This window comes from Perissodus microlepis, chromosome 18 (assembly GCF_051167445.1).
Source record: "Perissodus microlepis isolate ML-2025 ecotype Zambia chromosome 18, ASM5116744v1, whole genome shotgun sequence".
NCBI lineage: Eukaryota > Metazoa > Chordata > Actinopteri > Cichliformes > Cichlidae > Perissodus > Perissodus microlepis.
Window position 1 is genome coordinate 30835811 of NC_140478.1, and position 15716 is coordinate 30851526.

The 15716-nt window shown below is 41.0% G+C and overlaps 1 protein-coding gene across 2 annotated transcripts in view; it reads right to left on the bottom strand.

Annotated features, from left to right (window-relative positions):
- The window catches only part of adcy8 (adenylate cyclase 8 (brain)), a 127585-nt gene that overhangs the window by 67430 nt on the left and 44439 nt on the right, over nucleotides 1-15716 (bottom strand). For both annotated transcript variants that reach the window (XM_084912882.1, XM_084912883.1), the window contains exons 2-5: nucleotides 12986-13135; nucleotides 5343-5473; nucleotides 5035-5146; nucleotides 3476-3603 (exon numbers count right to left, since the gene is read on the bottom strand). In XM_084912882.1, the coding sequence (XP_084769008.1) occupies nucleotides 3476-3603; nucleotides 5035-5146; nucleotides 5343-5473; nucleotides 12986-13135 (521 nt within the window). The remainder of the gene's footprint in view (nucleotides 1-3475; nucleotides 3604-5034; nucleotides 5147-5342; nucleotides 5474-12985; nucleotides 13136-15716) is intronic.

Consider the following 15716-nt stretch of genomic DNA (forward strand, 5'->3'; position numbering starts at 1 on the left):
CCGCAACGTGGTGACGTCATTCGGGGCGACTGGAATCGATAAGGGAATCGTTTGCAAAAATGGCAAACAATTCCAAGGAATTGAAACAGTGGGAACCGGTTCTCAACAAGAACCGGTTTTCGATACCCATCCCTAACCGGGAGAACAACAGACGGCGATAAACATCAACACAGGGAGAGACGGGCTGAATTTCTGCAGACTGAACTGTCTTTGGAGCCTCCTGTTTCTATCCTCCCAAACATTTGGTTCAGACCTCCAGGTGTCATGTGAGAGCTTCACATCGTTACCCTAAACTTTGGACTTTTTTCTGTGACGTTTCTTTGTACTAGTACTCCCTGATTGTGCTCCCCTGCTGAGCTGCAATGGATGTGCTAAAATACCCTAAAGATACAGAAACCTTGGAACATTCCCACCTCAACTGCTAACGGCTTAACATGTCTTCCTAGTTTTAATGTACAATGAGGACTGACAATTTTGAAATTCACAAAAATGTAACCAACACCTCAATCTGTGTAACAGGAAGTTGTAAACCAGTATGACAAGATGCTGTACTAGAATCTGTCAGCTTACTCTCAGCCTTCATGCATCTGTTCAGCAACGTGTGACCAGAATCTGCATTAACAAATACGAGGAAAGAAGGAAACTGGTGCAAGCTTAGCTAACATTAGCCGGATTCTGTAAACTCGACCAACATCATCTTTCTGTGATTATATCACCACATGTAGTTGCACACGGCAGTGTTTAAAACCGTGTTTGATTACTGACGACTGTGACTGTGAAGTTGGGACTCTGTGTAAAACATAAATAAAAGCAATGATTTGAAAAATCTCATAAACCCATATTCTATTCACAATAAAACATATATGCTTATACTCAGACATTTCACTATTACATTAAATATATTAGTTCATTTTGACTTTAATGGCTGCACCATGTCGCAAAAAAGTTGGAAAAGAGGCTGGAAAAGTAAAGTGGTACCAAAAACAAACAGCTGAAAGAACATCGTGAACTAACTAAAGAGTTACCGTCCAGCTCGTCATCAGCACTCAGTTCAAAAGCCTGAAACTCTGACGGTATGGTGGTTGCACATGTGGAAAGGCACCACCAGTGCTGAACGGTACATACAGGTTGTGCCCGTGCAGACAGCATCTGTCACAGGAGAGGCCTTGCATAGTTCAACAAGACAATGCTAAATCATATACTGGAGCCAATCCAACAGCACAGCTTCACGGCTCGCTGCAGTCCAGACCTTTCACAAACAGAAACATCATTAAGTGAAATTTATGACAAATAAGACCACGGACAGCTGAGCAGCTGGATTCCTCTCAGATAACAGTGGAATATTATTCCCCTCCCAAAAGTCCAGCAAATCGTTGCATTCATTTATTCACTTTTTACAGTGTTCCAACTTTTAAGGAAGTGGGTTAGTATTTCCTCTGTTTATCAGACGAGTCGGGAACAACGTGGTCCCACCTTTATGCTTTACAATCCCTCAGAAACAAGTAAAAACCTGCTTTATTTGGACAATATAAGCAAACCCATCTCCTCTTATTCCAGCTTTTGCAAAACTGACTGGTGTCGCAGCAAAAAGTGTGCACAGCTCACCATCTTGACATGATGATACTGAGCACAAATCTCACAGCTTATCCACCCTAATCTGTCTCTTTCCTCTGAACATCAGTCCTCCTCTCCTCTCTCACTCTGAAATCAAGGCAAGGGGTTAAAACGCTACAGCAGCACAGAGAATCACTGAAATAAAATAAATCAAAGCACAAACTCCAGCGTCTGTGAGCCTTTTAGGCAAAGCTGAAGAAGAACTGACTTTTTCTCCTTTCCTATGAACTACTCATTTCACAGTCTGATACAAAGATCTATAAAGCCCTGTTGTGCGTTGCAGAATACAATACAAGCACTACAAACATGTTTTCTTGCATTTCAGCGATGCATGGACATCTGTTAATTCAAATGTACATTATTTGATACTGATTTTGTGTTGAAACACAGCTGCATGCAAATATTGCAGGGAGGCTTTTCCGAGCAGAACAAGGTAATTTACAGATACTAGGACAGTCCTCAGGGTAAAAGACATTTATTCTTCTAAGATGATTCCTGCAGTTACAATGAATTCATTGCACCATGAATTTGCTCTATTCATACAAAAACAGACAAACTCGACTTTGATTTAAAAGGATTTCTCTCCCGCTGCACCATCGATGCACCAAAATAAACGTACATTTTTTTTATTACCATGTTTTATCTTTTAAAGTTACAGAGAAGAAGGTTTAAAAATGTATTCGTGGTCACATGTGTATTTATACACACCTGTTTAAAAGGTGTATTAACCCATGTCCCTCACTGGTTAGGATTTTGGCGTTTTGTATCTTGGAAATCTAGGGCAGACCAAGATGCACTGCATGCTAATACCTCTCAATCCCATAATAAATCACGACCAGGCCAAAAGTCAGCATTTATAAAATGGGAGGAAATAGCTAAAAAATAGCTAAAACACTACATCTAACTTATAGCTTATTTATATCAGTACCACTCAATCAAAAAGTGCAGATTCTTAAAAAATATTGGAAGTAGATCCACTTTTAATGTACAGTCCTCTATTTCCAGGGGCTGAAATATAATTGCGCAAAGCACTCGAAAGCTGTCTCATGGACAGGTGTGCGTTCCTCCTTTTGTTATGTTTTCATAGATTAAGTGGAGAAAAAGGCTGAAGATGGTTCCAAGTGTGTCATTTGCATTTGTAAGCTGTTTCTGTGAACCCGGGTGTTGTTAAAGGAGCTCTCTGTGCCAGTGAAACAGGCCATCCTCAGGCTACGAACAAAAAACAAATGCATTAGAGCGATCGCAGCAACATTAAGAGACGTCAAATTTAAAGCTTGATGAGACAAGAAAAAGAAGAACGCGCCGAGGAGCGATGCAACATAAAACAGACCTAGAGCGGTGGATGATCGCAGGATCCTTTCCATGGTAGATTTAAAAAAGCATTTCTACATGAGGCAGACATATCTTTATCCAAGCCTACCATCCAAGAAAGACTTTACAGGGAACAATCTGATATCAAACATATTAGTGCATAATCTGCAAACCAGTGATCACTCTCGAAATTAGAAACCAGAATGAATTTAAAAAAATAAATTAAAAAGCTCTGGCACTGTGTTCCTAAGAGAAATCAAAGTAAGACGGGAAGATCAATCTTTGAAGGCAAGAAGGAAGCAATCTATTGCATGGACATGCATGGCTTCCAGCTTCCAGTGAGTCAGTGGACTGACCAAAAACATACTGTAAAAGCAACACAGGAGTCTTTGATGGAAAACAAGTGGTCTGATCTGAAATCAACTGAACTACTGTTCACCTATTTAAGGTAAAACTAAAGGCATAAACAACTGATGACAGCTGCAGTAAAAGCCTTTCCCTACAACAAGGAGCTTTGTTAAAAAGTAAGGACAGTAGAAGAAGACGGCACCTGATGGTTTTGATCATGCTGAGGCCCATTTCCACGCAGCAGTGGGCGTGGTCCGGCCTAGGCTCCGGCAGACCAGACACACAGTAGTAACAGTCCCCCAGGATCTTTATTCGTAGACAGTGATGCTCCTGCAAGAGACAAACACCATAACCATAAAGGCAGAAAACCTAAGCAATGACTATACCTGAAATAAGAATTAAATCAGAAAAAAAAGGAAAACACAGAAAACATATCAGGTTATCTCTGAATTCCTTCTCTGACTGTGAAATTGCGACCGGCCAAGCGTGACAGTCTGAAATGTTCTGCAATCTAATATCAGCTGAGTCGTACACAGTGGATGTTGAATCAGATATTCACTGTGTTGTTTTGAATAAATATTTATTCTACTGGAGCGTCTTTATTCAGTTTTCATGAGTCCTGACAGCCATGAGAGGCTGTCGCAGAAAAGATGAGCTCTGGGCTCCAAAATCATACATGCACAATCAAACAATGTGGAAAAAGAAGAGCAGCAAAGTCTATTCTTATGCTTCATTTTCAGTAATTATTTTTATACAACTGGGAAAATAGTTTTTAGTGATAGCCTGCCACACAGAAGCAAGAATTAAAGAGTTTATGTTACCATTTATGGTGTATGTGCATGTATTTTTCCAGGTTTTAACCAGCATCTTGAATGGTACACTCTATTGCCAGAAGGTGGCAGTAAAGGAGCTGAGAAGCTATCCTTGCAATTCCTTACCAGCTAGCTAGCAAGATGCAAGTCTGCCACAACAATGCAGCTTAATGCAGCTGCATTTATAGAACTCTTTAGCATTTAGCAAGGTTAACATACTACAATAACAAAGAGAACCCCAACGATCACATGATCCCCACGAGCGACACCTGGCGACGCTGTGGAAAAACACCTCCTTCATCCACAGTGACATCCTCAGAGTTTGCTTTCACTTAACCATAAAGCAAGTGTTCACAAACTATATATTGGGAAAAGTGTTTCAGTCTAAATATTGATTGAACATTATAGGATCTATGAGATTATCAGTTTAAACTGGTTGACTTTAAACCTGACTTTCACTAAACAGTTCTATCTAACACAGTTTACCAAATATTTGAACAAAATTTGAGTCCCATCGTATAAAAAGTCTCCACATAATCAGCCATAAGTCATAAGATCAGGTGATGTAGTGTTTGACAGATGCGGCCCGTGAGGCATCCAGACTCACCCTGAGTCAACGCTATGAGTCAAGGCACAACACACAACATTACAAATGTTGGCCAAGCTGGCGTTGCTGATTGGGCCATTTTCAGAGGAGGTTCATAAGATAAGTGAAAGTAAATCAAAAGTTAACCACAGACAGGTAATCAGCTGTTAGGTAAAGGTTATTAACCTGATCCAGAACACACTGTTCCTGGATCTACTAAGAGGTATCTCTAAAGAAATGTGATTTATTAATCCTTTAATGCACAGATGAGCGAATATTTTTAATGGGAAAATAAATTGATTCAAATCTCAAGACTAAAATCAGATTATATGCAGATATGCATTTGGGATGAGAAGCTCTTACATGTGCGAGGCGGTCGAAGCGTGCAAAGAGTTCATTCAACATTCGCACCAGCTCCTGCGCTGACAGCGTCGTGGAGAGGTTTGTGAAGCCTTTAACATCTGCGAAAAGAATGCTGAATAAAATACGGAAATGTCACTTTAATATCCAGCTCACTTCTTAAAAGTTATGATACTTAATGAGGATTACATTTTCTGTGATGTCAGATTTTGCACATTTTACGTAAATGTCACAGTTTTGTTCTTAAGAGCAAAAACTCTCAAATGTCTTTATTCGGGGCACACACAGGTGTTTTGCTGTTGAACCCTCACCTGACATTCTCGTAGCGGTGGATGTAGATTCTGTGAAACTGATGCTGGAGGTGTTCGTCCTCTACATTTGTCATGTCGTTGATCATTTCCAAAACTACAAAACGAGGCAGGACTGATAACACCAGTCGTTCCTGTTGGGGAGAAAAATTAATCATCTCATCGCTTTGAAATGACAAAAAGACACAATACAGAACAATAACATAACATCTGCATATACCGACAAATCACAATGTGTTTAAAAACATTGGCTATTGAACTGTTTTTGTGATTGGCACTTCCATCCGTTAATTTGTCCACAGGGAGCAGACTAAGCAGAGGTGTTCAGACCTTCCTCTCCCCTGATGCCTCCCCCAGGTCTTTCAGGAGGACTCTGATGCTTTCCTAAGACAGACGAGACACTTCATCTCTCAGCTGTCATCCCTCAGGTCTGCCTGGGGTCTCCTCCCAGGAGGAGCTACTCAGAGCCTCCTGAATGATCAAGCTCCTCACCCTGTGTCTACGGCTGACCCCAGTCACCTCTCAGGAGAAGCTCACCAACACTGCTATCTGCGCTCCTATTTCTTCTGTCACCACCCACAGCTCGTGACCAAAGGTGAGGCCAGCATTGTTCACAGGCCGGTACATCAACAGCTTCAGCTTCACAGTCAGCTGCTTGAATAACAACAAATATCTGAATTCTACTTGAAGCCTTCAAATCCAGAGTGGACAGTCTTTTCTGAGCGAACCGGGTCCTCAGATTTAAAGGCGCTAATTCTCATTCCAGCCACTTCACACTCTGCTGTAAACAACCCTCGTAAAAGCATGAGGCCATCACCCCATGAACCACAACTTTGAGTTTTATTAGCTCAAACCTAACAGTCCAACAGACTCCTGCAGCAGTTTATAGGCAAAGGTTTGTCCTGGGATCTCCCCAACCTTACACGGCAACATACGGAAAACAGGAAGTGCTGAGCCATCAGGTGATATCAGTTTGCACTGAGATGAACGCTGATCAGTGTGAGTTCTTCTAGTACAGCAGCATCCACGTCCAGAAACACAGGAAGGAAGGTAAACTCTTCTCATCATTACTTTAGATTGTTTCACTTTTAAACTAAATGCTTTGAACTACAGCTAAAAAGTGGAAACAGCCTTTTTTATGGATAAATTCAAAAACTATGTTTGATGTATGTAAATGTTTCAATAATAAATGAGAGAACATCAACAGTAAATTATCGAAAGAACAGAAATAAAGCCTTTAAAAAGAAATTACACGAGGGGCTGTGTGTGTGAGAAATGAATTAAAAAAGATGGCTTGAGCTCTGCCAGCCTAAGCTCCTCAAGCAGGATCCTCCAAAGCCTCCGTGCTCGCAGGAACATCACAAGTAAACGAGTTTGTGTTGTGATTTTTGTACTGACACGGTGCCACTTGGCTAAAGCAGAAACAGATTTGGAGTGGGAGCGATGCAGCATCCCTCAGGATTCTTTTGGCCTCGGGGAGCCGCACCAGAGCCAAGCAACTGCTTCTTTCAGATACTGAATACATTAGAACCAACCAGAACGTCACGTACAGTGACATCAGTACACGGCACGCACATGCTCAAAAGCCCTGCAGGTTTTTTGGAATATTTTACGCCAAAGGGATGACAGAGGGACAAGTCTAATAGCTGGAAAGGCTCCGAACGAACCAGCTGGCCCTGTTCTACATCTTAAAGACTCACTGTTTAAAAACACGAGAGGAAATCTGCACGAGGCGGGAGATTAGTTTTGCTCCCAATCTGATAAACTAGTTTAAAGAAATTTTGCACAGACTTTTGACATTGGAGCAGCGATCTGCCTTTTATTCTCTCTGGTGTGTCTTCTGGTGAGATTTTCACTGGAATGAATTTGTGATAGAGACTAAAGTGATATTCCATTTGAAGAGCCGTAAATCTTGAAGACAACATGATGGTTGCACGTGGGCACAACAGCAGCACTCTGCTGTTGGAATTACTCACCAAAGAGCTCCAAATATGGATTAATCCGCAACTGCAAACAGTTCCCAAAAACTCTACGACTCGAAACACGGGCTGAGGGAAAATATATTTATATTTGATTAGATACATTCAAATACGCCAGGATACTACGAACAACGGGGCTGCAAGGTCGCATGATAGGAGGCGACCTTTCTCTAAGTGGCTGCAGTCACGCTTGGAAAGATTGTAAAAGGTTTGCAAATAATTGGTGTTTAATTTATAAATGAGCACAAATGTTTCCATCAGTCTGAATGATTCAGTCCATGAGCTCAACACGAGGGGACTCAACTGGCTGCCAGCTGGTTGTATTCTGGTTTATATTCCTATAGAACAGGAAGGCTGTCAAGTGCAAATGTAATAATTAAATGTCAATTTCTGTTAAATTTCTATTTCTGTCTATTTAGACGGAAGCAGATATGTGATTTTCAATGATTTATCACAATTATTTGCTGTATTATCAGAAACAGATTGCGTATAATTGCTGGCTTGACCACATTCAATCACAGACTGATAACAGACCGACTCCGTTTTATGGCAACATTTGTTGGTTTTAGTGACAATGTTGCCGTTCTTGATAATCTCATTTGGCACCAAAAAGAAAACACTGAAGTGACGTAACTTTATCTTATTGGATAAAACAGGTTTTGATACATTTTAACTTTGAGGATGTAATTTGCAGTAAAAAAAAAAAAAGGTGATAAATTGCAATATATGTTAGTCCAAATACTCAGCATATTGCAAAATGTAACAAATCACACTAATATTGACAGAGTCAAGTATTGTTTTAATATTGTATCGCGAGGTGTCTGGTGATTCCCACCTCGACGTTACACTAGATCGTCTGTAATTCTCTGAGAACATTTGCTGTCATCAGCTTGCACGGTTCCTCTGCAGTCACAACTGTAAGACAGCACACTTGTTTTTCTTCCCTGTTTGGCTCACAGATGAGTTTTCCAGTAAGAAATAAAAATGCAACCTCATGTGCACTCAGTGAAGCTGCAGAGCCCTGGAGAGCCTCTTCAGACCCCGAGCACAAGTGCAAAGAGAGGCTGGCTGAGGCTGGATAATAGCAATGAGACGCACAGAGAGAGGGAGATAGCGACACCGTCCTCTGCTGCGATCACAGCAATGACAACTGTTCCATCGTTGCTGTAGAAAGAGATTTAAATAATGAAGCAGCGGTTATACAAAGATTGTCATCTAATACGTAAAAACAAGCATCAGAGCAAATTCTAACATAAAAATCACCACAATCAGAATAAAGAAAACCATCAAAATATCATGAACTCTAATCATTTTGAACCTTAACATACGATAAAAAAAAGTACATCTCTATGGAAAATAATGTACATGTTATCCTAGCGGTCCCCACGTTTGTGCATCTGCAAGCCACTTTGAAACCCACATCCATCCAAGCTCCCAGCTAATCACTGTTTCATCTGTTGTCATGGAAACCTGTTCACATCTAATCAGGTGGTCTTCTTGTTGCATTGATTTAATATCTTAATCAAAAAAATTACTCTTCAACAATTTTTTATTTCTTTTCATCTTTTTTATGACACTTTACAACTGTCGTCTTCATGATAACAAACTTTTAAAACTGGGGTATCGACTCGTCTTAGATCATAAGTGGGCTGGACCAGTGAAACCAGTGCATAACGGTGCACAGAACACACCTCATACTTTACATTGTAGCCTCCCAGCATATAGTGAGTAACCAGTGAGCTATACCAGCACCCCGAACAATACTTTTTATTTACATAACTAATCACCCTGACACAGTTCAGAGGGAAAAGTCCTGAGTGGACCCAACAGCAAAGCACTGACAGTTGTTTATGTTATGTAGTATTTTTTGCAAGCTTATGGCTGCAGTGGCAGAAAAAACAAGCTAACTAAACCAAACCTAAAAGACAACCAGAGCAGCTGAAGTATCCAGAGGTAAACACTCACACATGACAGGAAGAGATACAATGCAAAAATAAAAAGGGATCATAACAAAGACAGAACCCCTTATCTTTAGCAAAGAATAATAACATATTGATAATTCATGCATCCAGCTACATGATCACTTGCTCCACTAAAATCTCAGCTATATTGTTGTTTATGTTTCAGTCACTGGGATCCTGCAGCTTGTGATGGAGAGCAGAAGCTGATTGGACAGCTCATCTCTCTGACACACCACTGTGGACGTGACCATCAGCTGAGTGTGAAATGTGTAAGAGGAGAGCAGGTGCTTGTGTTGTTGAGCACGCACCGCCCCCTGCTCTCGGCACGCCTCTGTTGTGTTGTTGTTTTTGTTGTGTTGGTGTCTGTGCTGGAAAGCAGAGCAGTGCATCCACAAATTGAGGTCTAGACAGACAAACACTTCAGTGAAGCGTTGCTAATTCTTCGGCTGCTGCGTCGCAACCAAACGCCCCGGGCTTTGGTGGTGGAGTCTCACTGCAAGAAATGTGGATTTTACAGAGTCGTCCTGAATTCAGACTGAACCTTTGAACCCTGCAATGCGTCTGTGCTGCTCAATCACACGTCAGCCAAACTCCTGCTGCAATCACACAAGGAGCTGCATTTGAGCAAATAGTACCGCTTCCTGTCGCAGTACTCTGGGATAAAATATTACAATATAAATTCTATCAACTACATTATGTTTTGGAAACTCTATCAGCAGCTCGACTTGTCCCTCTCTTAACTCCTTTTGCCATCTTCGTACATAAGACAGTAATCTTAGTTCCCATGTTAAACATAAACAAAAGAAATCTGCTGAAATTTTCAACTTAAGTGGAATTTCCAAAGACAGCATACGTATGCTGAATTTAGGTATTTTAGCATCACCAATTAACCTAACCTTGGACTGTGGGAGGAGGCGGGAGGTACCTGGAGGAGACCCACACAGGCACAGTGACAACATGCAAACTCCACAAAGGCCGCTCTTTTCAGGGGCGGGGCCCTGCTTACTCCATTACAACCAGCCCATATTTGTACCCGGTTAATAAAGGTGAAGTAAATTTACAGGAGACAGTTCTTCTTCAAAGAAAATGTATACTTTGACATATATTCATCAAAGTACTCTGTGGCAAATAACTGAGCAATATAATCAGCCACCTCTCCTGTTAATCCTTATCCTGCAGATAATCTTGCAGCTGGTGTGAGATTATCTGGAGGATAAGTAGGAAAAGAATAAGGAAGGCTATCTGATTAGCAGTGACTGATCTTTCCAAATAAGAGCAAGGGGGTTTTGAAATAGTAAATGAATTGAGAATGCCGCAGTCATCTCAGACAATAACAAATGTTAGAAATGCTAAACTCTTGTGTGTGGACAGGGGGCTGCAGAGTGTTTGCTCCACTGGACAGGGACCCTGGTTTGGACAGCTGAGAGCCAGCGGACTCAATGTCAGATCAGCTTTGAAAGTCATTAGCGAAGCTTGATTTTAGCTGAAAGCTGAAGCCCTCCAGCAGCTCACTGACAACTTCTGTCTTCATTCAGACTGTACCAAAGATCCACATGGACCTTGTGGTGGATTTTTAATGTAAAGGCTAATTTTGAGTTCATCTGTATTATAACCTGCTTATTACTGCTATTAATACTGTTTTTCTTTAGAGTTATTACACTGCAGCTGTCAGGGAAACATCCTTTCATTACTCTTGTCAGGAACAGAAAAATATTTTTTAGACAGCCAAATGTTAAGCTTTCATTTTTGAGGATCTGATGTTGTCCAATGTTTGCTAAACTAAAAATCTAGCAGTGCACCAGTCAGCAAACACCATCTGCGTGTCTTAAACATTTGTGAACCCTAATGCAAGACTCAGGAAACAAGAATGAACATTAAGCATTCTTAATGCTTAAAGAATAATGATTCTTTAAGTCCGGAAAGTGTTTGCAAAGCGCACAGATGCTACGACGCTGACGTAACAAATGACAAGGGAAGCGACAGGAAACAATAACAGAACCCTAATCCAAAGGTAACCTAAAATTCAAAACAAATCATTCTAAACTCAAAACCCAATGCGGTGTTCACTGTTTACTGATCAACAACAGGAAGTTTGTGAGTTATCTAAAAATACAGATATTGGTTTTCTGCTTGTAGCAGTATGATCCAATCGTCAGTTCAGTTCGATTCAGGTTTACTTATATAGCACCAAATCACAACAGCAGTCGCCTCAAAGAGCTTTATAATGAAGACCCTACAGTATTCTGGAGAGATGCTGTAACCAGAAATGTGCCACTATGTTCCTGGAACACATTAACAGAAATAACAGAGCCTGATTGGATGTCATTACAGTGTTCTTTTCAGGGGCGGGGCCCTGCTTACTCCATTACAACCAGCCCAGAGCCTTCCAGGAAACATGACCACTATAAAAGCTTTCTGTGGCTTCTCAGAGCTTCACTGTCCACTCCAGTGCATACACAACACTATCTGCCACCGTGTGTGTGTGTTTGCTTATGTGTGCGTGCCTTCTGTTGTCTGACTCACAGCGCGTGTGTTGTCTCATTAGATTGCGTGTTAAGTGTGTGTGGAGCAGGGGCTGCATGCACAGAGACATAGTATGTGTGACAGCATTGAATCAATGCAGCGTCCATGTTTTTCTGCTCTCAGAGGACTCGTTAGCGGTGCTGCTAACACTCGGTCCTGTTAGCTAAAATCCATAATTTGTTTTGATTCTTTTTTTAAAGTCGCCTCACGCTGAGCTTCAGCATCAAGCAGCAGAGGGTAAAAATGTGCACTTCACACATCATTCTGCTGTAAATTAGAGGATTTCATTGCTGCTGTGGTGCACCAGTGGTTTGTGAAGGTCATTTAGAGGTCACTGCCCAATATCTCTCACTGGAGTTCAAACAGGGGTCAACCTGAAATAGTTTCAGCAGCGGCGTATGAACTCTCACTGAGCAAACAGCACTTAAACAAGTCTACAAGGAGCATTTAGCATGCTAGCCATGCACACAATAGCACGTGCTAGCATGTTGACGGTATTGAGGTACGATTTGCTCACATTTAGAATGCATATAAACCACCATGATGGATTCTCAACACTTCCAATACTTCAACCACAGATTCAGAATTTGTCTGTGACAGTGGTGATGGTGTGCATCAGCTCGAGCACAGGCCGGAGACGCGGGAATGAGTACAGCAGAGGGACAGTTTGAGCAGTTTGGAAATGAAGTCAGAGAGCCGAGACTGAGATGGTTTGGACATGTGCAGATGAGGGATAGTGGATATGTTGGGCAAAGCATACCGACAATGGAGCTGCAGGGCAGGACGGAAAGAGGAAGACGTCAGAGAAGATTCAGGAGGACATGCAGGAGTTCAGAGGTCGTTAAACTGAGCAAACAGCCTGAGTTTAATCCTGGGTGTCCTGAATATCTGAGCCAAACTGTGTTCCAGTCCATCCAGATTGTAAAGCAAGCATTTTGACCTGGTGGTGATACTAAAGGAGTGCAAACAGCTGTCCCTGCTGCTAGCACTCACACAAATCTTCAAACCTGGCTCTGAACACGCATCCTAAACTTGCTTTCATTCTTTAAGTGTCTTGTGAAAACACACAGAAAAATGTAACTGCTGCAAATGTATTAAACAAAACACAGCACAGACAGTGACTAACAAATCATCCGAAGCTTAAAAATTTGCAGGAGGCAACAAAAACTTGTCTGCGGCTCACCTGTCTCTGGTTCTCTGTCTCGAGTCGCAGCCGAGCTTCGATGCAGCGCCGCGTCTCGAGGAAGGCCTGACGCTGAGCGCGGTCAGACAGGTAACTGATGAATATCCCAGCAGTGTTCATGCACATGAACAACACAGCCTGAGCTGCTATCTAGAACACACAAAAAGAGAGGATTAGGAGATTTGCTTGTTGACACATTTTGGAGTGCAAGAACCAACATTCAAAGCTTTGTTACATCTTCTTTGTTTATATTTACAAATATTCTGAGGCAATTTTATATCTTTATTAATTAGGCTGAAAAGGGGGAAACATCTGCACAATATTTTTCTCCAACTAAATATTTAATTCTAAAAATATTTATGAAATTTCAATTTGTAAGATCTTCATCAAGCATTTGTCAAAGAGAAAAAAAGAGCATCTTTTCAAATCAGTGCAAAACAAATATCAGGCAACAAAAAGTCAAAAATCACAACAGACTTTAAAGCAGTTTGTAACACAAAATACAAACTATCATCTTATATCGATTATCTTTGTATTCAACACAACAAGGTTGAGGAAAATCTTTAGCTTTTTGCCCTATTCATCTAAAAAATAAGAGGCTCAAAAGCAAATTAAAAAGATTGCAACGAGAAAATCTAATCCTTAATAACAACTAGAAGAACTTTATCATTAAAAGTTTTTCCTGGAGAAACTTCAATCCCAATATTAATGAGGACGTTTCATAAACATAACGAGACCTGTCAGCTGCCAAGTATAAATAAAGTGTATGACTGTAGAAATAAGTGACGTCATCATCGATGCGTCTCACAGTAGATCGGTTACATTACTTCTGTGTTTAGCAATGCAAGTTTTCAACCATCTCTGAGTTTTTCCAACATAGGAAAAACCACGTGGGACTTTTAATTACTGTGACTAAAGAAATCACTGAAAGGAAGTTGTGCACATTGGTATCTGCCATTAAATTTTTTTAATTGTAACAATAATTAGAAATATATAGACGAGTGAGATCGAGGAAGAGAGAGAGAGAGAGAGGGGTGGAGGCCGACATTCAACAGAGGAACCCTGCTGATCTCCAGCTGTGCGATCGGGGAGGGGGTCCTACCGGCATCACACTGGAAGTCACATGAGATTATTTTCACACAGAACAAAATGGTCCTTTACAAATGTGCCACCGTAGCCTGACGAGTCCGCAGGTACTGAAGGCTAACATGTGGAACTACATGGAAACTGACAAACTCAATGAAATGAATTCAGATCAAAGCTTTAAGTAAATCAGTAACACTGTGACGTCCCTGTCGCATCGAGTTGGTTTTCTATGGTTTTTCTGTTCCGTGTCTTTTTCTCCACTTGGTTATCTTGTGCTCACTTCCCTTTTTTTGCACCTTATTTGATTTTTTTTCTTGCCAACTTTTTGCAGCAGGTCCATATTTTTCTTTTTGAGACGCATTTTACAGCTTTATCTGAAATGCATTTTTTAAATAAATCACTTTAGCAAAAAGTTATATGAACAGCAGTACAGAGGACGCCATGACCTCAGAGTACTTTAAGATGCATACACAGTACTCAGTAAAATATGATTGCCTGAGGTGATGTGACACGATGAAAGGATTGTTTGCTCGCTGCAGTCCCCGTGGTGTAATCTGAAGAGTCGTGACGGTGCTGCAAACTGTCACAAACTCCCTTTATGTTTGTGGTGATATGTTACACAGTCTGTCACTTATTTTTACCATTAGAGCTGGATGTGACCCAGGAGCAGCATCGAGACTTCATGCAGTTATAAACTGAGAGAGGCACATACAGTGAGATGGTTTAAAGGCCTTGTAGGCTGGAGAGTTTGAAAGGATTTGACGTCACACTGACGTCTGTCATGGGCAAGAAATCAAATCAGTGAGGGGAAGTCCAGAAAAACTGCAGGAGCGCTGTCAGGTTTAGTTTTCAGTCACAATAACTCGTCTGTCAGAGATCCCTCATTCAAGCAACTTTTATCTCACAGTGTACAAATGATTTCTGTTTACAGGGAGCAGAAGCAAAAATAGAGAAACTAAAGGAAGCTGCAGCTCACATGACTTTTTAGATTTTGTGGTGTGTGACGTGGTTTTCTTTATGGGGCTTGAAAAACAACTACAAAAGCCTCGTTTGTCCAAGAGTTTGTCCAAGAGTAGCAGTATTATATATTTCTAAAAGAAAGCCGGTGTTTAGCCCCAACACCAGAAGATCAGACCTGATCAAACTTTAATCAGACTGATTTCTTTCGATGATTACTGATAAAACAAATCAATTTAAAGACGCAGCTTTCGCTCTTCATCTGTAGCCACTACTGTAAAAGTTGGTGACAGCCACAGTGATGTCAGCCATTACGAGCTGAGCACTTTCATTGGCCCCATCTTTAGTGTTTTAAACCATATGTCACTTATCAGGCGAGTCCAGACAGGTACTGATCATCTGTTACACCAATGAGCTTTCAACCACCAGTACAAGTCAATGATCTATGACATCTATTTAACAGCAATCAGACCGTCTGGTACTTGAGCAGGTAAGAAAGGTGCCAAAACATTAATTCTGGAATGAGTGAACATTCAAACTCCTGCTTCACATGTACCAATGTCTATTCACCGTCTATGAAGACCTTGTAAGGACTGATAGTTCCATTAGAATAAACTCAAACATGTAATATGTATCAGTAAATTAGGTTTTCGCAGAGACGTTTGTATTCTTTCAAACACTTTAAATA